The sequence below is a fragment of the Babylonia areolata genome, chromosome 33 (genome assembly GCF_041734735.1).
Source record: "Babylonia areolata isolate BAREFJ2019XMU chromosome 33, ASM4173473v1, whole genome shotgun sequence".
NCBI classification, from domain to species: domain Eukaryota; kingdom Metazoa; phylum Mollusca; class Gastropoda; order Neogastropoda; family Buccinidae; genus Babylonia; species Babylonia areolata.
The window spans coordinates 20,450,914-20,477,770 of record NC_134908.1 but is presented as its reverse complement, the minus strand read 5'-3'; the positions used below and the strand labels follow the sequence as shown (position 1 = coordinate 20,477,770).

Below are 26,857 nucleotides of genomic sequence, written 5' to 3'. Positions count from 1 at the left end.
AGAGTCAATTACAAATAGATGCTGGGAAGAACCGATTAAATACTTCCCTGCTTTCTGCTCAGTGTGCATTACTCAGTGGCAGATTCCTTTTGAATTTGATTTGAAAACTTGAGTCTGCAAGTAAACAAACCATGTTCTACTGAATACATGATATGATTTCTGCCTGTCTCTTTAACTCTGTCTCTCTCTCTCACACACACTTCATTCACTCTCATATATTGGCAGCTATGACGTTGTGATTTATAATGAATGTTAATACAAGAGGAGTGATGGCCTAGAGGTAACGCGTCCGCCTAGGAAGCAAGAGAATCTGAGCGCGCTGGTTCGAATCACGGCTCAGCCGCCGATATTTTCTCCCCCTCCACTGAGACCTTGAGTGGTGGTCTGGACGCTAGTCATTCGGATGAGAGGATAAACCGAGGTAGTCCCGTGTGCAGCACGCACTTAGCGCACGTAAAAGAACCCACGGCAACAAAAGGGTTGCTCCTGGCAAAATTCTGTAGAAAAATCCACTTCGATAGGAAAAACAAATAAAACTGCACGTAGGGGAAAAAAAAAGAAACAAAAAGGTGGCGCTGTCAGTGTAGCGACGCGCTCTCCCTAGGGAGAGCAGCCCGAATTTCACACAGAGAGATCTGTTGTGATAAAAAGGAATACAAATACAAATACAGTAGTCCCATCCCTTCCCCACCCCTGTTGTCACTAGTACTAGTATTAGTGCACTCGTCAAGATATATGCAAATGAGACAATTCGAGTGGCATGGATATCTTATCTCATATTTGACTGATGACGTATAAACATGATATATCCGATATATACACTTACTCACATTTGTATTGCATGGAATACTTTACATGTCATAATATTGTGCTTTCATTGTGTTTTCAAAAAAAGAAGAAAAAAAGACACACGCTCACACTAACACTACACACACACACACACACACACACACACAATACATGCACACAGATGTTCACACGTGCGCATCCACCCACACCTCAACACTGACATAATTATACAGAGAAGACTTAATTATTATGACCCTTGACGTAGGCACACATATGCTGACACAGACACAGACACACACAAAATTTTTGTGTGTGTGTGACGTTGATGACTGCATACACGCATGCTAAATGGTGTTCTGATTACGGTAGGCAGATCAATATATACAGGAGGTGGTCATTGACTTATGAAGCCATCTTCTTCTTCTTCTGCGTTCGTGGGTTGCAACTCCCACGTTCACTCGTATATACGCGAGTGGGCTTTTACGTGTATGACCGTTTTTACCCCGCCATGTAGGCAGCCATACTCCACTTTCGGGGGTGTGCATGCTGGGTATGTACTTGTTTCCATAACCCACCGAACGCTGACATGGATTACAGGATCTTTAACGTGCATATTTGATCTTTTGCTTGCGTATACACTCGAAGGGGGTTCAGGCACTAGCAGGTCTGCACATATGTTGACCTGGGAGATCGTAAAAATCTCCACCCTTTCCCCACCAGGCGCCGTCACCGTGATTCGAACCCGGGACGCTCAGATTGAAAGTCGAACGCTTTAACCACTCGGCTATTGCGCCCGTCATTGAACGCATCTAATGTACGTCATTGAGCACATGTGTGTAATATATTGCTTCGTATTGTGTTGCATTGTTACCTTATTTATTTATTTATTTATTACTATTATTATTTTATTATCATTATTACTACTACCTTTTTAAAAAAAATATTATAATTATTATTTATTTATTTATTTATGTAAGCTTATCTATTATTTATCCACCCTTTTTTTTTTTCACTCAAGGCCTGACTAAGCGCGTTGGGTTACGCTGCTGGTCAGGCATCTGCTTGGCAGATGTGGTGTAGCGTATATGGATTTGTCCGAACGCAGTGACGCCTCCTTGAGCTACTGAAACTGAAACTGTGTTGCTTTGTGGGTTTTTTTCGCAGAATATGTCCTATTCTTGTTGGTTGTATTGTATTGTATTGTATTGTATTTCTCTTTTCGTCACAACAGATTTCTCTGTGTGAAATTTGAGCTGCTCATCCCCACAGGGAGAGCGTGTCGCTACACTGAGAGTGCCACCCATTTTTTTTTTTTTTTTTTCCTGCGTACAGTTTCATTTGTTTTTCCTATCGAAGTGGATATTTCTACAGAATTTTGCCAGAAACAACCCTTTTGTTGCCGTGGGTTCTTTTATGTGCGCTGTGAATGCTGCACATGGGACCTTGGTTTATCATGTCATCAGAATGACTAGTGTCCAGACCACCACTCAAGGTCTAGTGGAGGGGGATAAAATATCGGCGGCTGAGCCGTGATTCGAACCAGCGCGCTCAGATTCTCTCGCTACCTTGGCGGACGCGTTACCTCTTGGCTATCACTCCAATTTAACTGTTTAATTGTTTGCCTTCTATGCATTTCTTTTCGTGATAGTACATTTTATTTCATTTATCTATGTGTTTATGAAATTTTATTTTATTTTAATCTCTCTCTCTCTCTCTCCACACTGTCTCTCTCGCTTTCTCTCCCACCCCTCTCTCTCCCCACTCTCTCTCTCCCTCTTTCTTTCTCCCCCCACACACTCTCTCTCTCCCCCCTCTCTCTCCACACTCTCTCCCTCTCTCTCTCCCCACTCTCTCCCCCCCTCTCTCTCTATTATATATATATATATATTTTTTTTTTAATGCATTTATTCATATTCACCCTTTTATGCGAGCTGGGTGTAAAAAAAAAACCAACTTGTTCATTGCTTATCTCATTTCACTGAAGGTTGGAATTGAATAAAACTTTAAAAAAAAAATCTTATTTCATTTTGGTTTATCCATTTTCTTTTTCTTTTTTTTTTCTTTCTCTCTTTTTCCACACAGCATCTGCTGTACTTTGATTATATGTATTCCATGGATTATACATCCTACAGGTCGTCATCATCTCAACCATTTAATACTCAGACAAAACACGCATTCCATGAATTCTGATCAGATAGTTTACTTCTATTTCCGAAAGAAACCCAGGTCATGCCTTATCTTTCAGAGATATACACTGACAGAACTATAAGCTGAACAGAGGGGCAAGAACAATGATCACAGATATCTGATACCATTTCCAGCCCACATACCTGTTGACAAGGTAAAAAGATAACCCTGCAGTGTTCCAGGTACCAAAATAAACATCACGATTTAGAAGAAACTGACCCAAAACAAGTGTGTGTGTGTGTGTGTGTGTGTGTGTGTGGGCGTGTGGGTGGGGGGTGAGTGAGTGAGTGAGTGTGTGTGTGTGTAGTGTGGGGTATGTGTGTGTGTGTGTGTGTGTGTGTAGTGTGTGTAGTGGGGGGGGGAGGTGAGTGAGTGAGTGGATGTGTTAGTGTTAGTGTTGGTGTGTGTGTGTGTGTGGGTGTGAGGGGGGGGTGGGGGGTGAGTGAGTGAGTGAGTGTGTGTGTGTAGTGTGGGGGGTGTGTGTGTGTGTGTGTGTGTGTGTGTGTGTGTGTGTGTAGTGTGTAGTGTGTGTGTGGGATGAGTGAGTGAATGTGTTAGTGTGTGTGTGTGTGTGTGTGTGTGTGTGTGTGGTGTGTGTGTGGGATGAGTGAGTGAATGTGTTAGTGTGTGTGTGTGTGTGTGTGTGTGTGTGTGTGTGTGTGTGTGTGTGTGTGTGTGTGTGTGTGTGTGCATGTAGGTGAGAGCGCATGTTAGCTTGGCATGCACGTGTGCTTTAGTGTTTGACATTGCCCAGATTTCTCAAGTCTAAAACCAGCAAGGTTTTTCTGGCTTTTAAAAACTGATATGAATTCAAAGAAAGAAAAGAGAGACGGAGAGAGACACAGAGAGAGAGAGAGAGAGAGAGAGAGAGAGAGAGAAAAGAAGTGAGGAAGACAGACAGACAGACAGACAGAACTGAATGAACAAACATACCAAATTGCAAATGGTAAAACAAATTATAGTAAAAAGTCAAAACGAATATCTTCAAAAATGCATTTTTCAATCCATCAGAAGGCCAGGATGCACTCAAAATTACATATACACATCATTTGCAACACGAACATAAAGCACATAGTAATGATCTTTCATTCCTTACACACTATGTACAGTCCTGTCTAACAAAAGCTGTTCTGAAAATCACACCTGGAAAATGTTGTTGAAAGGTTGCTGTGATCAAGACTGATCACTGCCTGCAAGAACAATAACACACACACACACACACAAAAAGGAAATTCATCTTAAAATCTTCTTCAATATGAAATTCAATATTCACATCAAAGGATTCTTCTTTTTTTCTTTTCGGTGTGTTGTCTATTCACTAGATGGTGATTTTGACACATGCGTTCAGTAATATCAGCACTCACACACACACACACACACACACCCAGTCACACACACAGCTACACACACACTCACACAAACGCATACACACACACTCACACACAAACAAAAGGTGCAGGGATTGGGGAAGGAAGGAGGATTAAATGGATTTTCTTCCCGTGCCTAAATCTGTCAGTCACACCAGTGTGTGTGTGTGTGTGTGTGTGTGTGTGTGTGTGTGTGTGTGTGTGTGTGTGTGCGCGCCTGATAATTACGTTATCAGCTTCTTCAGATTTCAAAGTAGTAATCATAAGCTGGAAATAGAAACAGGGAGACACAAAGGCATGCCACGAGAGTTACGACTTTGTAAGGTTTGTAACATGTCTGTGATTGGGGATGAGCTTCATTTTATAATGGAATGTCCCAGTTATGATCAGTTACGAAATAGATATGTTCCTAAAAAATATTTGTCTCCAAAATCGGTTTTTAATTTTTCTAATATGCTCAAAGGAGGCAAAAAAGTCATTTTATCTGTAAGTAAGATGATTAGATTTGCAAATGTTGCCTAACAACACTTTTGGAGTTAAAAGACATTTGTGTTTTCTCAACTTTTATGTGACACTGTTGTGTATTTGGAAATATTTGTTCTGGGCATGAAAACTTTATTTTGCAGTAATCCTCCATACTCCAATAGGAGTGAAAGGATAATTAAAACGTGAAACGTGTTTGAGAGAGAGAGAGCGAGAGAGAGAGAGAGAGAGAGAGAGAAACAGTACCCCTGTTTGCTCGAGTGTGTGTACACACAAACATAGTTTGTGACTATACGTAGATGCATGCATCGTAATCAACACCACAACAGTAGCAACGCTCTAACCATCCCTCCCCACCCCCCCAACCCCTGAACCCCCCCCCCCCCCCCGCCCCCTCCAACCCCAATCCCTCCTCTCCCCCCCAAAAAACCTCAACCATCACTCCAGTAACCGTACTTGGCCGCAAACTGCTTCTCCGACAGCTGCAGCTCCCGGGCGCGTGCTGCCTCGGACAGGTCCAGGGGCCTGAGGAGGGCCCAGCGTGCCTGCAGTCGCCGGGGGCTGTAGTACAGCAGGCTCCCGTGCCGCAGGATCGTCTCCGGCGACAGCCCCACCTCCTCCCGCAGGACGTCCACGCAGCGGGCGATCTTCCCCGGCCTCATCCTGGCCACTTGCCGCTTCCGCTTCATCAGAACCTGAAAAGATATAAACAGGTTGTTACTGATCTTATCTATCATAATCAACGTGCAATGTACAAGGCTATGGTCATAATCATATATTCAAAAAGAAAAAAGAAAAAAAATGTCTATTGATTTTTTCTGTTTTTACATTTAAAATTCTTCTTCTTCTTCTTCTTCGTTCGTGGGCTGCAACTCCCACGTTCACTCGTATATACACGAGTGGGCTTTTACGTTTATGACCGTTTTTACCCCCAACCCCCGACCAACCCGCCATGTAGGCAGCCATACTCTGTTTTCAGGGGTAGTTATTCTTTTGTTATCTATCATAATCTTATGTTGTTCTATTATAATCAATGTGCAATGTAGTAGGCTATGCTCACAGGTACACATAATCAAAATAATGTTTACTGATTCTTTCTGTTTTTACATTTAAAATTCTTCTTCTTCTTCTTCTTCGTTCGTGGGCTGCAACTCCCACGTTCACTCGTATATACACGAGTGAGCTTTTACATGTGTGACCGTTTTTACTCCCCCCCCCCCCCCCCCACGCCCCCTGTCATGTAGGCAGCCATACTCTGTTTTCGGGGGTAGTTCTTCTTTTGTTATCTCTCATAATCTTATATTGTCTGTTATAATCAATGTGCAATGTAGTAGGCTATGCTCATAGGTATACATAATCAAAATAATGTTTATTGATTCTTTCTGTTTTTACATTTAAAATTCTTCTTCTTCTTCGTTCGTGGGCAGCAACTCCCACGTTCACTCGTATGTACACGAGTGGGCTTTTACGTGTATGACCGTTTTTACCACCAACCCCCGACCAACCCACCATGTAGGCAGCCACACTCTGTTTTCCAGGGTAGTTCTTCTTTTGCTATCTATCATAATCTTATGTTGTTCTATTATAATCAATGTGCAATGTAGTAGGCTATGCTCACAGGTATACATAATCAAAATAATGTTTATTGATTCTTTATGTTATTTTTTTACATTTGAAATATTACCTGCAATGTGTGGAATGAATGTATGAAATGGTGTCTGGGATATTTTTTTTTTACATTTGTGTCTTTGTTATATTCCTAATGGCTGGTTTTTTTTTGTGTTTTTTTGTTTTGTTTTTTTCAGTTCTGGTCTCCCTGGGGAGAGCAGCCCGAATTTCACACAGAGAAATCTCTTTGACAAAAAGAGTAATACAAATACAAATACTTCTTCTTCTTCATTCCAGAACTGCAACTCCAATGTTCACTCGTATGTACGCGAGTTGGCTTTTACGTGCATGACAGTTTTTAGCCTGCCATGTAGGCAGCCATACTCTGTTTTTCAGGGGCGTGCGTGCTGGGTATGTTCTTGTTTCCATAACCCACCGAACGCTGACATGGATTACAGGATCTTTAACGTGCGTATCTGATCTTCTGCTGGCGTATACACACGAAGGGGGTTCAGGCACTAGCAGGTCTGCACCATATGTTGACCTGGGAGATTGGAAAAATCTCCACCCTTTACCCGCCAGGCGCCGTCACCGAGATTCGAACCCGGGACGCTCAGATCGAAAGTCCAACGCTTTAACCACTCGGCTATTGCGCCCGTAATACAAAGACAAATACAAACCTTGATGTCCTCTTCGGAGCACTGCAGCTTGTGCATAAGGAGCTCCCTCTCGTTGGCGTGTTCGCCCAGCGCCTGAGCGTTGTCCACCCAGGTAGCGAAACTGGACTGGAAGTGGGCGTCTGAGTTGGTCAGGATGTAAGGCACCAGCTGCCTGTCGAAGACCCCGGCCTCCACCACGTGCCGCAGCCTCTCACGAGCCACGTCCGGAAGGCACTTCAGCATCAGGCACTTCCGCCGCATGTCCGCCGCGCTGAAGCCGTAGGAGCGGAGGAGACTCACAACTTCCTCAAGTCTGCTGGGGGGCATGGTCAGGAGGAACTCGTGCTGCTGCTCCTCGACGAGGGTCATGAGCTCCTCTTGGGTGCACTCCAGGAGATCCGCCATGAAGCTGGCTTGGGAGGGGTGGTCTCCCATGACGGCCACCTCCTTGAGGTAGAGGTCCATGCGTGCCTTGAAGTCCGGGTCTGAGAGGAGGAGGATGGCGATGCTGTGCTTGTAGCGCTTGACCGGTTCCATGGCTCGCAGGCGGGTGAGGATGCGGTCGTAACTTCTTGAGAACACCTGGTACCTGGGGTGACAAGTGGGGAGAGAAAGGCTCTGTTGTCAAGAACATTTATGACTCACTGGCGGTGTCAATCTTTGATTTTTTTTTTTTTTTGGGGGGGTGGGGGGGGGGGGTGGGGGGGGTTCCTTATTATCAAACATTCCCATAAACAGGTATTTATGGTTGTGGGTTTTTTTTTTGTTTTTTTTTCTTCTTGCTTCTAATCTAAAAATTATAATAATTGGAAAAATATCCTAGCACAGCACACACACACACACACACACACACGGGTTTGTTTTTTTTCTTCTTGCTTCTGATCTAAAAATCATAACAACTGGAAAAATATCCTAGCACAGCACACACACACACACACACACACACACATGGTTTTTTTTTTTTTTTCCTTCTTGCTTCTAATCTAAAAATCATAATAATTGGAAAAAAATATCCTAGCACAGCACACACACACACATGGGTTTGTTTTTTTCTTCTTGTTTCAAATCTAAAAATCATAACTGGAAAAATATCCTAGCACAGCACACACACACACACACATGTGTTTTTTTGTTTTTTTTTCTTCTTGCTTCTAATCTAAAAATCATAACAACTGGAAAAAATATCCTTTTTCTTCTTGTTTCTAATCTAAAAATCATAATTGGAAAAATACCCTAGCACAGCACACACACACACATGGGTTTGTTTGTTTCTTGTGGTTTCTAATTTAAAAAATCATACTAATTGGAAAAAAAAATTAAATGCACGGCACACACAACAACAACAACAACACACATACAGCCTATGTATTCACTCAGGCCCCCTTCCCCTATACCCAGTTGATTGTATCACCACCACCACCCTTCTAAACCCTCTCCTCCCCAACCCCCACTTCCCCTTAAAAATTATCATTGTTATTATCATTATCATCATCATTATCACTGTTGTTATCATTTTTTTTTTTATATCATCTAGTATCACTCTCAGTGAAAAGACACTTCTTCTTCTTCTTCTGCGTTCACTCGTATGCACACGAGTGGGCTTTTACGTGTATGACCGTTTTTACCCCGCCATGTAGGCAGCCATACTCCGTTTTCGGGGGTGTGCATGCTGGGTATGTTCTTGTTTCCATAACCCACCGAACGCCGACATGGATTACAGGATCTTTAACGTGCGTATTTGATCTTCTGCTTGCATATACACACGAAGGGGGTTCAGGCACTAGCAGGTCTGCACCATATGTTGACCTGGGAGATCGTAAAAATCTCCACCCTTTACCCACCAGGCGCCGTCACTATGATTCGAACCCGGGACCCTCAGATTGACAGTCCAACGCTTTAACCGCTCAGCTATTGCGCCCGTCAGTGAAAAGACACAAAATTGATGAACAACAAGTTGTCAGCCAGCATGATGAAGCCATGGCTCTTCATACATGATAAATGCCTGCGTTTAAAATTTATACTGACACGCACATGTGTGCATGCTTTATGCGCGTGCGCGCACACACACACACACTCATCAACACAAAATAGGCAGCAGATGAATGCAGAAGAAAGAAATAAGATTCCAGTTCTTCAGCTGTACAAAACCTAGAATTCTCTGCCTTTTCTCAGCCTTGACTGATATGCTATTCTAAAATGCTCTGGAATGTTTAAAACCACTATATAAGTGCATAATTATGATCATCGTCATCATGATCATTATCATCATAAGTTGTAGTAGTATTAGTAGTAGTAGTAGTAGCAGCCACTTTTCCCATTGAGGACACAACACCCCCGCCAACCCACAAAAACTGAAAACTCCTCAACCTACACCACCATCACCACCAATAACAACAACAACAACATCAACCCCCAAAAATCCTTCCAACTTTGTCCAACAACCTGCTGAGGATCTCGGCTGGAGCGAAGCCGTTGTCAAGCAGCAGCCTCATTTTGGCCATCACCGCCTCTTTGTCAAACTGGGTCACGAGGCGCGTGTCGCGGCGAACCATGTCCCTCATGGCCACCTCACCGCAACCCAGCACCTCCGCGAACTCCAGGATGACCTCGGCATGCTGGGTCAGCACCTCCTCGATGTCCTCCACTTGCCGCAAGGGGATTCGCTTCTTGGACCGGGCTTGGTCGGTCTGGGTCGCGTTCCGTCGTGATGATGCGCTGGTGAGGTGTGTGTGATGTTGGGGGCTTGTGTGAAGCTGTCTCTGCTTCCTAATTGTTGGTGGTGGCGGAGGTCTGTGCTCGTGTGTTAACGTGCGCGCTGGGTGTGTGGTGAGAGAGAGACTGAAGGTTGGAAAGAGTCTGCAGTGGCTTGTTTCGTTGAACTGTTGGGAGCTGACAGAATGTGCGGTGTCTGCACTTTTACAAGTTTCATGACTGTGTGGTTGAACACTGTTTGAAGGAGTTAACAGTGTCCTGCACTCTTCTGTACAAGTCAGTGTTTCTGCACTGCTCAGTGCTCTCTTACACTGTCTCAGACTCAACACCTTCAACAGTCTGTTCAGACCAGACACAGACGTGGGGATTCGGGCATTCATGTTACTAATAATCGAGAACTGTCTGAATCAGTCTCATCCACAAGCAATCTGTATACATCTCAGAGGATGTCACAGTACACTGCTTTTCTGTTGTTGTAAAAACACAGATGTAACCTTGAACGTCCAACACAACTGACGGAGTGTGTACTAACCATTTTGAGTATATCTACTACCTGTGGAATTTGTTTTCAATAAAACAATGTACCAAATGCTTGTGCAATACACTTAAAAATCCTGCACTGTCGCTGTTCTGTTTTCTCCTGAAGCTTTCAGCAGTTGTTGCTACAAATCTGTAAAAGAAAACGTCACAAGGTTACAGAAGAATCAGAACTGACTGGTCAGTTTCTAAACACACACACACACACACACTGAGTCGGAACAACCTGCCTGAAACAGCTATAGCAGCAGGCACCTTGGACACCTTTAAGTCTAGGGTGCCCCCCAGTCAGTAGTTAATTAGATAATAGGTCCCCTACCCCCCTCCTCCTCCCCACCCCCTCTCTTACCCCAATACTTTTGGTTTTTTAAAATTTATTTTTGGGGCCCTGCTGTCTTTGATCAGCGAGGGACTGGCTAGCTCGGAAGGGCGAAAAGTGAAGTGATAGTAGCCTGCCGGAGAACCCACTTAGAGTAGGACTAGGTTTTCATCCTCACTAATAGGTCTGTCGCTTTCTGTAGTTTGTTTTTCTTTCATCGCAACCCAACAAAAACGGCGTAAAAATCAAATTGATGATTGTGGCCGTCAACGCAGTGAAAGTGAGAGCTCACCTGCTGGTCATTTCACGACACGATTTTTATGTGTAACATTCTGACAGTAATAGTGGAATGAAAAAAAGGGGGATAAAATCCGATACAAAACAACAACAGCTCACAACGAGACGACTTATTGTTGACAAGAAATGAGATACAGACCTTGAACGATCGAATCACAGGAACGTTCTTGAGTTACCAGAAACCAAAAGTAAAGAGAGTAACCCCCCCATGATCAAGGGCGATAATCCTGCAGGCTCAAAGTGAGAAGGTAAACATTCAGACTGATCGACAGACAGATAAAGAAATAGATAGTCAGATAGATAAACAGAAAAATAAAGAAGATAATTAACACATAATTTTCACTGCTTGTTATGTGGTTTAATTTTTAATCGACTCTTTTATTTTTACCTCCCTTGGGAGCAAAGGTCACCGGAAATTTTCACCACAAAGAGAAAGTTGACAGTGCTGGTCTGCTCGAAAACTGTAAGATATCTGACTGCATTATCTTTATCAGTAGTCATATTATTATCAGTATCACTCGTCTTACCATGTTAGATCTTTTACTTTGTGAAAATTTCAACTGAATGTCACAAAATGATATTGATAAGAATATTTCTGATACGATAAGATGTGCGATGTTGAAAGCATGGGGGGAAAAGAAGTGAAACATATTATTTCGATGAATGTTGTGTGCCATGTGTGCCTTTGCATCTGTGATAGTGAAGTGTTGCAAAGATGTGCAGAAGAGAAAGGAGTTTTGTAATTGTGTGATGCATTAAGTTGTGTACCCTCTTTCGCCCCAGAACGATACGTGACTGGAACAACCTGCCTGAAACAGCTATAGGCGTGGCATATTAATGGTGACAGGCTGGGTCGTACAGTGTAGGCAGGCTCTTCCAATGCGTGTCCAGTCTGTTTTTAAAGGCGTTTACTGATGGGGCGGTCACCACACTATCAGGGAGGCCATTCCATACAGTGACGACTCTCTGGGAAAAATACCCAGCACGCAAGCTCAGCCTGCAATGACCCTTGGCCAGCTTGAGGGTGTTTCCCCGGGTATCCCTGCCTTGAAAGAGGTGCAGCACGGGTCGATCTGTGTCGTATATTCCGTGTACGTACTTGTACACATCTATCATGTCACCTCTTGTTCGGCGATGTTCCAGGCTAGGCAGTCTCAGACTAGCGAGACGCTCTGGGTAGGACAGCTGCTTCAGGGAGCCTATCAGGCGGGTTGCTCGCCTCTGTACATCCTCTATGTCAGTGCGTAGGGTCTTGTGTCTTGGCTGCCAAACTGAATGACCATATTCAATGACTGGTCTCACCAGGGACTTATAGAGCGAGACAAAGGTTTCTGGCGTGAGCAGACACCTTGGACACCTTTAAGTCTAGGGTGCCCCCCAATCAGTAGTTAATTAGATAACAGGTCCCCAACACCCCCTCCTCCTCCCCACCCCCTCTCTTACCCCAATACTTTTGGTTTTTTAAAATTTATTTTTGGGGCCCTGCTGTCTTAGATCAGCAAAGGACCGGCTAGCTCGGAAGGGCGAAAAGTGAAGTGATAGTAGCCTGCTGGAGAACCCACTCAGAGTAGGACTAGGTTTTCATCCTCACTAATAGGTCTGTCGCTTTCTGTACTTTGTTTTTCTTTCATCGCAACCCAACAAAAACGGCGTAAAAATCAAATTGATGATAGTGGCCGTCAACGCAGTGAAAGTAAAAGTGCCTCACCACCCTATATACAGTCAAGATTTTTTGTACAACCTTTCCCACCTTCAAATACTAATTATGAGAAAGTTTTGCTGCAGTACGAATGTAAGGAAATAAAGTACCACTCATAAAAAACCCAGCACCATCAACTACTGCACTCAAGAATCAACTGGACAATACCACTTGAATTCTCAATTTTTTTTTTTTTTTTTTAATAGAAAATTTGACAAAGAAATAAACTGGATGATGAAGCGTTGTAAACCTTGACCAACATTTTCTACTCGAATATGTAATGAAACAAAGAAGGATTTATTAAAAAAAAAAAAAATCAAAAGTTTCCCTTGTCACTATACTAGTATTATTATTACCACTACTACTAGTACTGAGTACTACAACCACTACTACTACTGCTGCTGTTACTGCTGCTACTGCTTTCCAGCTCCGCTACCAGAAAAGTTCCAAACATCTGCCTGTAAGACTAGCAGAAGATCCACACCAACAACGTATTTGGAACATGACACAGATAATACAGTAAAAAAACAAACAAACAACAACAACAAAAAAAACCCAGCTCCAAACAGCAAAAGTTTAGCAAATCCATTCAGGAAAACTGAACATCTCTAAAAGTGAATCCCCCCCCATGCCCCCATTCCCCCCCCCCTCCTCTCGCTCACCCTCCTCCTAACCACCCATACACCCCAAAATCACATACTTTTTCACCACCCCACACCCCACTAATATGAATGCACACATGAAAATACCTTTCACATAAAATTACTACAAAACACAATAGCAAGCTCTTCACAGAGCTAGTGTGCTCATCCCTGTTTATTTAATACTCGCAGAGAGAGAAAGGGAATAATAAATAGCATTCATGAGAATAACAATACTAAAAACGACACACCATCAGAACATTGATATCACAATCACAAAATTACAGTAAGTTTCAGTTTTCAGTTTCAGTAGCTCAAGGAGGCGTCACTGCGTTCGGACAAATCCATATACGCTACACCACATCTGCCAAGCAGATGCCTGACCAGCAGCGTAACCCAACGCGCTTAGTCAGGCCTTGAGAAAAAAATAAAAATAAAAAAGGTGAATAAATAATAGATAAGCTTACATAAATAAATAAATAAATAATAATTATATTAAAAAAAGGTAGTAGTAATAATAATAAAATAATAATAATAAATAAATAAATAAATAAATAAGATAACAATGATGATAAATAAGCAAATAAATGTAAAACATGAAGACACACATTCACACATACAGCCACACATGCATAACAGATATGCACCAAAGATGCAGTTTCACAGATATGAAAGCACAGTTAAATACATATAAACGTACATGAGCTCCAACACACACACACACACACACACACACACACACACCACACATTACCCTGCACCTCCTCTACATTACAGTAAAAGAAATTAAACAAATGCAATAAGACAAATAAGAAGCTCTCTTCAATAATTTCATATATATGTATGATAATTTTTTGCATAGCTTATCATCCATAAACATGATCTTTTCAGGTAGTTACTCAATCATAAAATTATATACTATCCAGTCTATAGAATCCTCCTTCATTTCACCAATGTTTTTTTTTTCCTTTTTTTTTCTCTCTCTCAAGGCCTAAGTGTTTTGGGTTATGCTGCTGGTCAGGCATCTGCTTGACAGATGCGGTGTAGCGTATATGGATTTGTCCAAACGCAGTGACGCCTCGTTGAGCGACTGAATTGAACTGAACTGAACTGAACTAAACTCACCAATGGTTTAGCACTGAAGGGATTTAACACTGTTCTTTTTTTTTTTTTTTTTGAACTCCCAACAGGTCCACGCTGACAGGATATGTTCCACGTCCGGTGATGACAATGAAACAGCCATTCCTCGCAAACGCCTTGCCACACCTCTCAAGAATGGTGCCGCTCTCTCTCAGACCAGGGACCGCAAGAAACAGCACCAGTCTGGCATCTGCGTGTCTCTCGGCGCCACATAAATACACGCTGAGTCATACCTTGAAGATGTGCCAATGTAGGCAGACATTCTCTAAAAGGTGGCTGTCCTTCGGACAATCCGGGAAGCCTTCCAGGATGTTCTTTAGGAGACCGCTAAGCATGGGACTTTCGGACTGCGGTGGTTCTGTGTGGTGTGTACGGACAGCGTCTCTGCAAGGTGGGAGAGTGGGGAGGGGGTTGACGACACAGTGTTCAAGAAGAGGTATGTTGAGAACGGTGTGTGATTATGTGTGTCTGTGTCTGTGTCTGTGTTTCTCTGTGTGTGTGTAATATGCTCAAAGGAGGCAAAAAAAGTCCTTTTAGCTGCAAGTAAGATGATTAGATTTGCAATTGTTGCCTAGTTCTTCTTTGGGAGTTAAAAGACATTTGTGTTTTTTCAACTTTTATGTGACATTGTTGTGTATTTGGAAATGTTTTGTTCTGGGCATGAAAAGCTTATTTTGTAGTAATCCTCCATACTGCAATAGGAGTGAAAGGATAATTAAAACTTGAAACTTGTGTGAGTGTGTGTGTGTGTGTGTGTGTGTGTGTGTGTGTGTGTGTGTGTGTGTGTGTGTGTGTGTGTGTGGATATTGCCAGTGTTAAGACAACACTGAGTGATTCTGCTTCCCTGCACCACTGTCATATTTAATGTTAAATCCCCCCTCCCCCCTTTTTTCCGATTCTTGCAATTTGTAATTAATTTTTGTAAGTTTTTGTTAGCTTGTCAGCATTTCACTTAATCCAGATCGCTGGATCTGTGTGTTTAGCGCGCGAGCATGTGTTTCAGGGAGGGGAGAGGAGAGAGAGAGAGATAATGAGAGAGAGAGAGAGAGAGAGAGAGAGCTTGCAAGTCACATGCGCATTGATATATTATTCACACTATTTGATTCATTATGTAATATTTCTGTTAGTGACCCACTCCTTTGTTATGGGCCAGAGGCCTAACAAATAAACCATTGTCTTGTCTTGTCTTGTCATATTTAATGTTATCTGTTTCCATTGCCTGGTACCATTTCAAGTTCCCTTCACCTGTACATGAAATTCACACACACACACACACACACACACACACACACACATTCCCCCCCTCCTCCACCCCTCTGCCCACAAAGTATTATCAGAATGCTTTGCAAAAAAAACAACAAAAAAACCAACCAAACCAAACAAAAAAAAACCAACAACAAAAACCAGACTGACTTTTCAAAGGCTTCAGAAAAAAAGATGAATGAAAAATTGCAAACATTGTTTTGGTCATCCACGTTTTGTGCAAAATGTATTGCTACTTAAAAAAAAAAAGAAAAAAAAAGGAAAAAAAAAAAGAGAAAAAAGATAGGTATTCTTTGTTGATCTCATCCACAGGTCTGCAAGTGTCAGAGGAAGTGAGGGAAGCAGTGCATTCTGGGAAGCCAGTTGTGGCCTTGGAGAGCACGATTATAACCCATGGCATGCCATACCCACATAACGAAGGGTGAGTAGTACTCAGCATTCATTCTTTTTTATTTAATTTTTTTTTTTTTTTTTTAATAAATCTGAACTGTTTGGACACACCAAACATTCCAGCGATTCACACTGTAAATAATGCTTTTTCGTTTTAGCGTCCTGCCACTTGAAACGTTTTATTTCTCTTTTGTGTCGTTGTTGTTGCATTATACATTGTCGCAAAAATCATTGTTGAGAAGTAGGAACACCAGAGGTAGTTTAGCCTAGCATAGTTTGGTAGCTGAACATACACACTTTATCTCAGCCTCAGTTTCAGTTTCAGTTTCAGTAGCTCAAGGAGGCATCACTGCTCATTTGTTCAGACAAATCCATATACGCTACACCACATCTGCCAAGCAGATGCCTGACCAGCAGCTTAACCCAACGCGCTTAGGCCTTGAGAGAAAAAAAAAAAGAAAAAAAAAGGTGAATAAATAATAGATAAGCTTACATAAATAAATAAATAAATAATAATTATAATATAAAAAAAGGTAGTAGTAATAATAATATTAATAAAATAATAATAAATAAATAAATAAATAAATAAATAAGACATCAATGATGATAAATAAGCAAATAAATGTAAAACATGAAGACACACATTCACACATACACCCACACATGCATAACAGATATGCACCAAACATGCAGTTTCACAGATATGAAAGCGCAGTCAAATACATATAAACGTACATGAGCTCCAACACACACACACACACACACCACACACTTTACCCTGCACCTCCTCTACCCCCCCTCCTCCACACACTCATTTCTAGTCTATGTATCGCGGCTTCCACGGCACACTCACACACACACACACAAACACACACACACACACACACACACACACAAAGAAGATTAATTATGTACTCTAAAAAAAAAAAAGCAATGATTTAACCCATTCACTGCCTTAGGACGAAAATTTCTGTTCCCTCCTGGTGTACGAAAAAAAGTGCTGCGAGGACTGGAAATATCCGTTTGGGTAGTTGTAAAGATTTTTCTGTCACAAAATCATCAGATTTATGTGAAAATATCATAATTGAATAGTGTGTTCATTTTCCATTCAGAACAAATATCAGTTATATATGCTTTCTTTCAGTAGTTTGCATGCTAGCATTTTTTTTTTTTTAATATTTTTTTTTAACTGTTACCCTCCCTGACCAAAAACCCCATTGCAAATAGTTGTGTCGATGAAATGGGCTTGGCATTGAAAGGGTCCAGGCAGTTTCAGTTTCTCAAGAAAGCATACCTGCATTTGGACAAACCCATACATGCTGCACCCCCCATCTGGAGTGATGGCCTAGAGGTAACGCGTCCGCCTAGGAAGCGAGAGAATTTGAGCGCGCTGGTTCGAATCACGGCTCAGCCGCCGATATTTTCTCCCCCTCCACTAGACCTTGAGTGGTGGTCTGGACGCTAGTCATTCGGATGAGACGATAAACCGAGGTCCCGTGTGCAGCATGCACTTAGCGCACGTAAAAGAACCCACGGCAACAAAGGGGTTGTTCCTGGCAAAATTATGTAGGAAAATCCACTTTGATAGGAAAAACAAATAAAAGTGCACGCAGGGAAAAATACAAAAAAAATGGGTGGCGCTGTAGTGTAGCGACGCGCTCTCCCTGGGGAGATCAGCCCGAATTTCACACAGAGAAATCTATTGTGATAAAAAAAAATACAAATACAAATCTGCAAGGCAGCCTGTTGAGCAAATAACCCCGAGCTTGGTCTTTGAACCGAGGATAGTCGCTGTTATATAAGTATCCAGATCATTCATCATTCATATCATGGCATATGTGTGTGTGTGTGTGTGTGTGTCACTGTTATATAAGTATCCAGATCATTCATCATTCATATCATGGCATATGTGTGTGTGTGTGTGTGTGTGTGTGTGTGTGTGTGTGGCTGTTATATAAGTATCCAAATCATTCATCATTCATATCATGGCATGTGTGTGTGTGTGTGTGTCGCTGTTATATAAGTATCCAAATCATTCATCATTCATATCATGGCATGTGTGTGTGTGTGTGTGAATAGAATAGAATAGAATAGAATAGAATACTTTTTATTGTCATAAAACCTTAAAGTTTATAAGACACAGTGAAACATAAACATATTAAGAAGAGAAACATTCATGAACAAATTTCGCCAGCCTTGGCTGTATTTCTGTTAGAAGGATTTCAATTCACTAGGCTTTGCATTTGGACGACATATATCCATTAGGAATCTGTGTCTGTAAGTATTGTACTTTACACAATTGTCTAAAAGGTGAATCTCATCTTCTAAACTGTTACAAGTATCACACAGTCTTTGTTCTTTCGGTGTATTTTTTATATCTTCCCTGTTCGATTTGTGTGTGTGTGTGTGTGTGTGTGGTTTCTCCTTCTGTGTTCATGGGCTGCAACTCCCCCGTTCACTCGTATAAACGCGAGTAGGCGTTTACGTGTATGACCTTTTTTTTTTAACCCGCCATGTAGGCAGCCATACTCCGCTTTCGGGGGTGTGCATGCTGGGTATGTTCTTGTTTCTATAACTCACCGAACACGGACATGGATTACAGGATCTTTAACGTGTGTATTTGATCTTCTGCTTGCCGTATACACACGAAGGTGGTTCAGGCTCTAGCAGGTCTGCACATATGTTGACCTGGGAGATTGGAAAAATCTCCACCGTTTACCCACCAGGCGCCGTCACCGAGATTTGAACCCCGGGACCCTCAGATTGGAACTGAAAGTCCAACGCTTTAACCATTCGGCTGTTGCGCCCGTCTGTGTGGTTTCAAACATACGCAATTTATTTGCTGGATTTTCTTTTTCAATTCACAGTTGTGCAATACCTAAACACACATGTGTGTGTGGATTGTTGTTTGTTTTAGTCGGTTGTCAGCTACTGCGAGTTCCTACTTGACTTGTTTTCATGCCTTTTACGGTGTGTATATTCTGTGTGTGTGTTTACAACACTCGGATTATATCACATATTGACGTAAGTTTACATTTGGGCCAACAGCAAAGTGAGAGCTGTATTATCAATGGTTTCTCCAGTCAGTGGGAAACCATTTAACAGCTTGGTCTTTTGTGAAGGACTATGACTCTCAAACCAGGAGGCAAAATTGCACTGGCTCTTAGTGCTGCAGCCTTGGGGGGCTAGTTGGCCTTTGGGAACCATCCCCAACGCCGACTGTCCTAAAACCCTCTTGGCCAAGAGAGTGGTGATGTACTTGGGCAAGACACTCTCCACTATAATCAAGTTCTAGCCCAAATAGTTGGAACAGCAGTTGCCTCCTCTGCTGTTCTGATGGTCATAGTCGGACACGACTGACTATCATATATATAGTTTACAACGAGCCTGTGATTGCACATGTTAATTTCCATGTGGATCAGTAAAGTGTTTTTGAATTGAATTGAATTGAATTGAATTGAATTGACCGAACATGGCTGTGTGTTGTTGGGGATGCAGTACAGCGACGGCTGTGGAGGGAGTTATCCGTGGTTGTGGAGCCGTCCCTGCCACTGTGGGAGTCATGAATGGTGCCCTGTGTGTAGGTGAGTGAGGAGACCCTGCACTGCTGCTGAGTCACTTCGGTGGTGTTCAGTGGTGCCTGTTCTGTTTTAACGTACTTAGGACACCACCTACTAAGCCCCCTACTAACGACAATAATGGCTTAGTCGCGGAGCCAGACTGAGTGAGCGTCCATCCCAGAGTGGAGACCCTCACCACGTCCCTCAAACAACAGCCCCCCCCCCTCCCCCCAACCATGAATCTGCCGACACTGATGACATTGACAGGACTCACCCCAAGCACGGAAGTGGAGGGGTATAGAAACTGAGGTCACCATGAGAGCAGGGCATGAAAGGCCACAGACTTTGAGACTATTTTGTTTACACATACAGATATTTTTGCTCCTGTAATTAATATCATAATCTTACTGTAAATTTTTTTAAATAAATCATATTTATGGTTTACTTATCCCTGCCAGCTTTTGTCTTGGGTACAGGTTTTTATGCTGTGCCCCCATTTGGTTTATTTGTGGCAAATCTAGTGTATGTGATGCTGTATTTTATTGTGACTTGTTTTATGCAGTGTACTTTAGGAACTAACATGTATGTTTCAGTATTGGATCTTTTTGTATTTTTCTTGTTCTTTATTTTCATTGCCAGGCAATCTCATATTTAGTTCATGTATATAATGATCTTTTTTTAAAAAATAGCATGCAGGTCAGTTACTGCCTAAATAGCTTTAATTTTAGGCTCTGGCAGTATAGAAATGTTAATAAATCATCTTTTTATTGTGTTTTATATCATGTGAGTTAGATTCTGCATCAGTCTACTGTTGGGTTGTGTGTGAAAGTGATGTGTAGGACACAAGAAAGTGTGTGTGCATGTGTGTGTGTGTGTGTGTGCGTGCGTGTGTGCGTGCGCGCATGTCATTTTTAGTAATCTATACCCTTTTTTTGTTGGATGTTTTTCATTTGTTAATATTGTTGTGCAATACCCTATTGTCTTAACATGAGTATGTGGTATGTGTGTGTGTGTGTGTGTGGGGGGGGGGGGGGGGGGTTAGTATATCGTCAGCTATTGGGAATTCTTATTTGACTAGTTTTAATCTCTTCTTATGTTGCGCATGATTTTATGCCAGTATTTACAATGAGCCTGTGATTGCACAGCTTAATTTCCATGTGGATTAATAAAGGGTTTTTGATTTGATTGATTGATTGATTGATTGATTGACTTTAGTTATCTGCCTCCCAAACCATTTTGCTGGGTATCAAATTTGAGTTCTGGTCAGTGTGTGTGAATTGGTTTGATTGATTTTCTTTTTTATATTTCTATTCTCGTGTATTTTAGTATGTTTTCGTCTTGTTTTATTTCAGTTTAATCTATTTAATTTCGTTTGATTTTGTTTTGTTATGTTATTTAGTTTTTATTGTGTTTTTATCTTGTTCTGATTTGTTTAGTCTGCTTAATTTATATGATTGTGTAATCTTTTTTCCCCCTTTTTTTGCAGGTTTATCAGGCAGGGAGATAGGAGAACTTGCTGACAAGTCAAGAGCCCTGATGAAAATTTCACGTCGGGATTTACCTGTAGTGATGGCCCAGGTTAGTGGTTTTTTGTTGTTTTTGTTTTGTGTGAGAGAGACAGAGAGAGAGAGAGAGACAGAGAGACAGACACAGAGAGACAGACAGAGAGAGAGAGAGAGAGAGAGAGAGACACTGAGAGAGAGGCAATCAGACAGAGAGACAGAGAGAGACAGACAGAGAGAGAAACAGACAGAGACAGACAGACATAGACAGAGAGAGACAGACAGACAGACAGAGACAGAGCGAGCTAGAGAGAGAGAGAGAGAGAGACTGAGAGAGAGGCAATCAGACAGACAGAGACAGAGAGACAGACAGACAGACAGACAGAGACAGACAGAGAGAGAAACAGACAGAGACAGACAGAGACAGAGAGAGACAGACAGACAGACAGACAGAGACAGAGCGAGCTAGAGAGAGAGAGAGAGAGAGAGAGAGACAGACAGACAGACAGATAGAAAGACAAAGAGAGAGAGACAGACAGACAGAGAGAAACAGAGAGAGAGAGAGAGAAAGAGGGCGGTGTGGGGAGGGAAAGAGAGAGAGACAGAGAGAGGGTGGGGAAGAGAGAGAGGGGAGAGAGAGAGAGAGACAGACAAAGAAAGAGAGAGAGAGTGCGGTGGCAGGTGGGGGGGGGGGGGGAGACAGAAAGAGAGGGTGGGGAAGAGAGAGAGGGAGAGAGAGAGACAGACAGACAGACAGATGGAGACAGAGGGAGAGAGAGTGAGTGTGTGTGTTTAGTGTGTGTGTGTGTGTGTAAATGTGTTTGGTATGAATATTGGTGGCTATAATTTTTGTTGTTGTGGCTGTTTCCGTGTTGATATTGCTTTTGTGGTGATGTTATGTGAGGGGTGTTATTTTTGTGTGAATGTTGAATGACATTCATTATGTGTTTTGTCTGGATATCAACCATGTGTCAGCCATTTTTGGGGCACAGTGATGTCACCTATGACATCATCGAAAGAAGGGAAATAAGTCTGGAAGGCTGAAAGATCACACAGTTGATCTAGAGTGGGTACAGATCTAGAGTGGAGTGATGGCCTAGAGGTAACGCGTCCACCTTGAAAGCGAGAAAATCTGAGCGCGCTGGTTCGAATCACGGCTCAGCCGCCAATATTTTCTCCCTCCTGCACTAGACCTTGAGTGGTGGTCTGGACGCTAGCCATTCGGATGAGACGATAAACCGAGGTCCCGTGTGCTAGCATGCACTTAGCGCATGTAAAAGAACCTACGGCAACAAAAAAGGGTTGTTCCAGGCAAAATTCTATAGAAAAATCCACTTCGATAGGAAAAACAGATAACACTGTACGCAGAAAAAAAAAAAAAAAAAGGGTGGCGCTGTAGTGTAGCGACGCGCTCTCCCTGGGGAGAGCAGGCTGAATTTCACACAGAGAAATCTGTTGTGATAAAAAGAGAAATACAATACAATACAATACAATACAATACAATGCAATATCTCCAGAACAGTGTCTCAGTTTCTGGCTAATTGTTCGAAACCACCAATTTCTGCGTTCTTTTCCTAGCAGTCAAATGGTTCTTCTTCTTCTTCTTCTTCTGTGTTCACTCGTATGCACACGAGTGGGCTTTTACGTGCATGACCGTTTTTACCCCTGCCATGTAGGCAGCCATACTCCGTTTTCGGGGGTGTGCATGCTGGGTGTGTCCTTGTTTCCATAACCCACCGAACGCTGACATGGATTACAGATCTTTAACGTGCATCTGAGGGGTCTGTGTAGAGGAAAAGAGAGGACTGGCCGTACTGAGTGAGTTAAATCATATTATTCTGGTGTATCTTGGGCGTTCAAAAAATCTTTAAGGGCAATGAAAAAAATTCTTTTTAAGTCCGCGGTAAAGAAAAACCAACAAACAAACTAATACAATACAATGTGTCTGCAGCGTTTGTCGGGCGGAACAACGGTGTCCGGAACCATGATCGCAGCTCATGCAGCGGGCATTCCCATTTTTGCCACGGGGGGGATAGGTGGTGTGCACAGAGGGGTGGAGGACAGTGAGTTTGTGTGTGTGTGTGTGTGTGTGTGTGTGTGTGTGTGTGAGTTTGTGTGTGTGTGTGTGTGAGTTTGTGTGTGTGTGTGTGTTTGTGTGTGTGTGTGTGTGTGTGTCTCTGTGTCTGTGTGTGCTTGCAGTTCTGTGTGTGTGTGTGTGTGTGTGTGTGTGTCTGTGTGCATGCAATTCTCTGTGTGTGTGTGTGTGTGTGTGTTTGTGCGTGTGTGCTTAGAGTTCTCTGTTTGTGCGAGTGTGTGTGTGTGTGTATGTGTGTGTTTCTTTTTCTTTCTTTAGTTGAACATCTTTTCACTGTTTTATGTATATATATGTTTTATATATCTGTATATATAACAGTTGTTTTTGGTGTCATATACTGTATCATCTCAAACTCGAATGCATCAGTTTGACATGGTAAGTATATGTGTTTCACCAAACATGGAGTATAACAGAAACTTCTCCTTTTGGTGTCATACACACTGTACCATGTCAAACTGACGCATTCGAGTTTGACATGGTAAGTATGTATGTATCACCAAACATGGAGTATAATAGAAACTCCTCCTTTTGGTGTCATACACACTGTACCATGTCAAACTGACGCATTCGAGTTTGACATGGTAAGTATATGTATCACCAAACATGGAGTATAATACAAACTACTCCTTTTGGTGTCATACACTGTACCATGTCAAACTGACGCATTCGAGTTTGACATGGTAAGTATATGTATCACCAAACATGGAGTATACATGTAACAGAAACTTCTCCTTTTGGTGTCTTACACACTGTGCCATGTCAAACTGACGCATTCGAGTTTGACATGGTAAGTATATGTATCACCAAACATGGAGTATAATACAAGCTACTCCAGTAGAGCTTAGCTCTCAGACTATTATCAAATTCATTACGGACCAAGTATTGTTCTAATGTCAAGTGTATATGCTTCAATAACCTGACAATTGAGCATATAATTTTTCACTGTAGCTTGATGAAGCCTTTTGTACACGAAAGTGTGTCTTCACAAGTGACTGAGAACGTTGATGTTTTTGACTTTTTGCATTCATTATCAGTTGTTTCGCTTGTCAGTTTAACGACTTCTCTTTTACGAAGTCCTTTAAGTAATTTCCTGTAACTGTATTTAGAGGGGTTTTTTGTTTGTTTGTTTGTTTTGTTTTTCTTTCAAATTTCACCCACATTTTTACCCTCATTTGCCCAGTTTCCCCCAACCCTCCATTCATCCACATCTCCCACCCCTTCTAAACCGATAATACTCAGATGTATTCATAAATGCTTTTTACAAAATGTCTTCAATCACCGATATGTGTGACGGGACATTAAACAAAAATTCCTCTTCCAATAGAGAGTATGTCAGTCTGTGGGTTTGATAAATTGTGCTTTTAAAACCTTGATAGGTGTGTGCTTTTTTTTTTTTTAAATGAGTCTCTTACATTGTTTCCACTTTATCTTTTGTATGTGTGCTTTCTTGGTTTATATGTATTTGACTGTGCTTTCATATCTGTGAAACGGCATGTTTGGTGCATATCTGTTATGCATGTGTGGGTGTATGTGTGAATGTGTGTCTTCATGTTTTACATTTATTTGCTTATTTATCATCATTGTTGTCTTATTTATTTTTTTTATTCATTATTATTATTTTATTATTATTATCATTACTACTACCTTTTTTGTATTATAATTATTATTTATTTATTTATTTATGTATGTAAGCTTATCTATTATTTATTCACCTTTTTTTTTCTTTTCTCAAGGCCTGACTAAGTGCGTTGGGTTACGCTGCTGGTCAGGCATCTGCTTGGCAGATGTGGTGTAGCGTATATGGATTTGTCCGAACGCAGTGACGCCTCCTTGAGCTACTGAAACTGAAACTGAAACTTTCTTGGTTCATTTGAGGTGTTGGATTTTGAAAGCGCTGAGAGTTTGCTGCTGCATGTATTACAAAGTGCTTTAGATATACTTTTATCACCGATTGACATAAGTTTACATTTGGGCCAACAGCAAAGTGAGAGCTGTATTATCAATGGTTTCTCCAGTCAATGGGGAAACCATTTACAGCTTAGTCTTTTGTGAAGGACTATGACTCTCAAACTAGGAGGCAAAATTGCACTGGCTCTTAGTGCTGCAGCCTTGTGGGCTAGTTGGCCTTTGGGAACCATCCCAACACCGACTGTCCTAAAACCCTCTTGGCCGAGAGAGTGGGGATGTAACTTGGGGCAAGACACTCTCCACTATAATCAAATTCTAGCCCAGATAGTCGGAACAGCAGTTGCCTCCTCTGCTGTTCTGATGGTCATAGTCGGACACGACTGACTATCATATATGTATATATAGATATAATTATTGTTATTCTTCTTCCTCTTCTTCTTTTGCTTCTTCTTGTTTCTGTTATCGTCATTATTATCATTATTGTTACTATTGTTATCATCATCATTATTATTGTTGTTGTTGTTGTTGTTATTATCATCATCATCATTATCATTATTATCATTGTCATTATCATCATCATCATTGTTGTTTTTGTTGTTGTTATCGCTGTAATTATTATTATTATTATTTTTTTTATTGTCATCATCATTATCATTATGATTGTCAGTATCAGTGTCAGTAGTTCAAGGAGGTGTCACTGCGTTCGGACAAATCCATATACGCTACACCGCATCTGCCAAGCAGATGCCTGACCAGCAGCGTAACCCAACGCGCTTAGTCAGGCCTTGAGAAGAGCAAAAAAGAAAAAAAAAGAGGTAAACGAATATCTGATATATATATTGTGGAGTGATGGCCTAGAGGTAACGCGTCCGTCTAAGAAGCGAGAGAATCTGAGCGCGCTGGTTTGAATCACGGCTCAGCCGCTGATATTTTCTCCCCCTCCACTAGACCTTGAGTGGTGGTCAGGACGCTAGTCATTCGGATCAGACAATAAACCGAGGTCCTGTGTGCAGCATGTACTTAGCGCACGTGAAAGAACCCACGGCAACGAAAGGGTTGTTCCTAGCAAAATTCTGTAGAAAAACCCACTTCGACAGGAAAAACAAATAAAACTGCACGCAGGAAAAAAAAAAAAAAGGTTGGCGCTGTAGTGTAGCGACGCGCTCTCCCTGGGGAGAGCAGCCCGAATTTCACACAGAGAAATCTGTTGTGATGAAAAGAAATACAAATACAACTATATGAATAAAAAGAAGAAAAAAAAAAGTGTTGTTGTTACTATTATCATCATCATCATCATTGTTTTTTTTTTATCATCGCCGTGTGTCAGCGATGGACGTCAGCGCTGACCTGCGAGAGCTGGGACGAACGCCGGTGGCGGTGGTGTCGGCAGGGGTCAAATCCATACTGGACATCCCTCGCACGTTGGAGTACCTGGTGAGTGCTGGTCGAGTCTGACGACCTCTTGACTTACGCCCTCAGGTCAAGGTCGTTCAGGGCTGAGACAGGCGCGATAGCTGAGTGGTAAAGCTTTAGGAGGTTTATCAGGTACAATGCAGGTCTGCACCATACCTGGGAAATCGGAAAAAAATCTCCACCCTTTACCCACCAGGCGCCGTTTCCGAGATTCAGACTGGGGACCCTTAGATTGAAAGCCCAAGCTTTAACCGCTTTAACCGCAATAATGCAAATAATAATGCTAAT

General features: G+C 42.0%; 2 protein-coding genes across 2 annotated transcripts in view; one reads left to right on the top strand and one right to left on the bottom strand.

Moving 5' to 3' along the window:
• Window positions 1-5,249: 5,249 nt before the first annotated feature.
• On the bottom strand, window positions 5,250-11,135 carry LOC143277017 (uncharacterized). The gene is made up of 4 exons (XM_076581731.1): window positions 11,098-11,135; window positions 9,536-10,475; window positions 7,115-7,682; window positions 5,250-5,521 (listed from the first exon to the last, which is right to left on the bottom strand). Exons 2-4 carry the CDS (start codon window positions 10,183-10,185, stop codon window positions 5,258-5,260), a joined length of 1,482 nt encoding a protein of 493 aa, XP_076437846.1. The 5' UTR covers window positions 10,186-10,475; window positions 11,098-11,135; the 3' UTR covers window positions 5,250-5,257.
• Window positions 11,136-11,381: 246 nt separating this feature from the next.
• Window positions 11,382-26,857, top strand: part of LOC143276974 (uncharacterized) — a 45,480-nt gene continuing 30,004 nt past the window's right edge. The window contains 7 exon segments of the mRNA XM_076581669.1: window positions 11,382-11,421; window positions 14,489-14,874; window positions 16,014-16,122; window positions 19,590-19,675; window positions 21,138-21,229; window positions 23,105-23,216; window positions 26,484-26,590. Of these exon segments, the coding sequence (XP_076437784.1) occupies window positions 14,772-14,874; window positions 16,014-16,122; window positions 19,590-19,675; window positions 21,138-21,229; window positions 23,105-23,216; window positions 26,484-26,590 (609 nt within the window). The 5' untranslated portion in view covers window positions 11,382-11,421; window positions 14,489-14,771.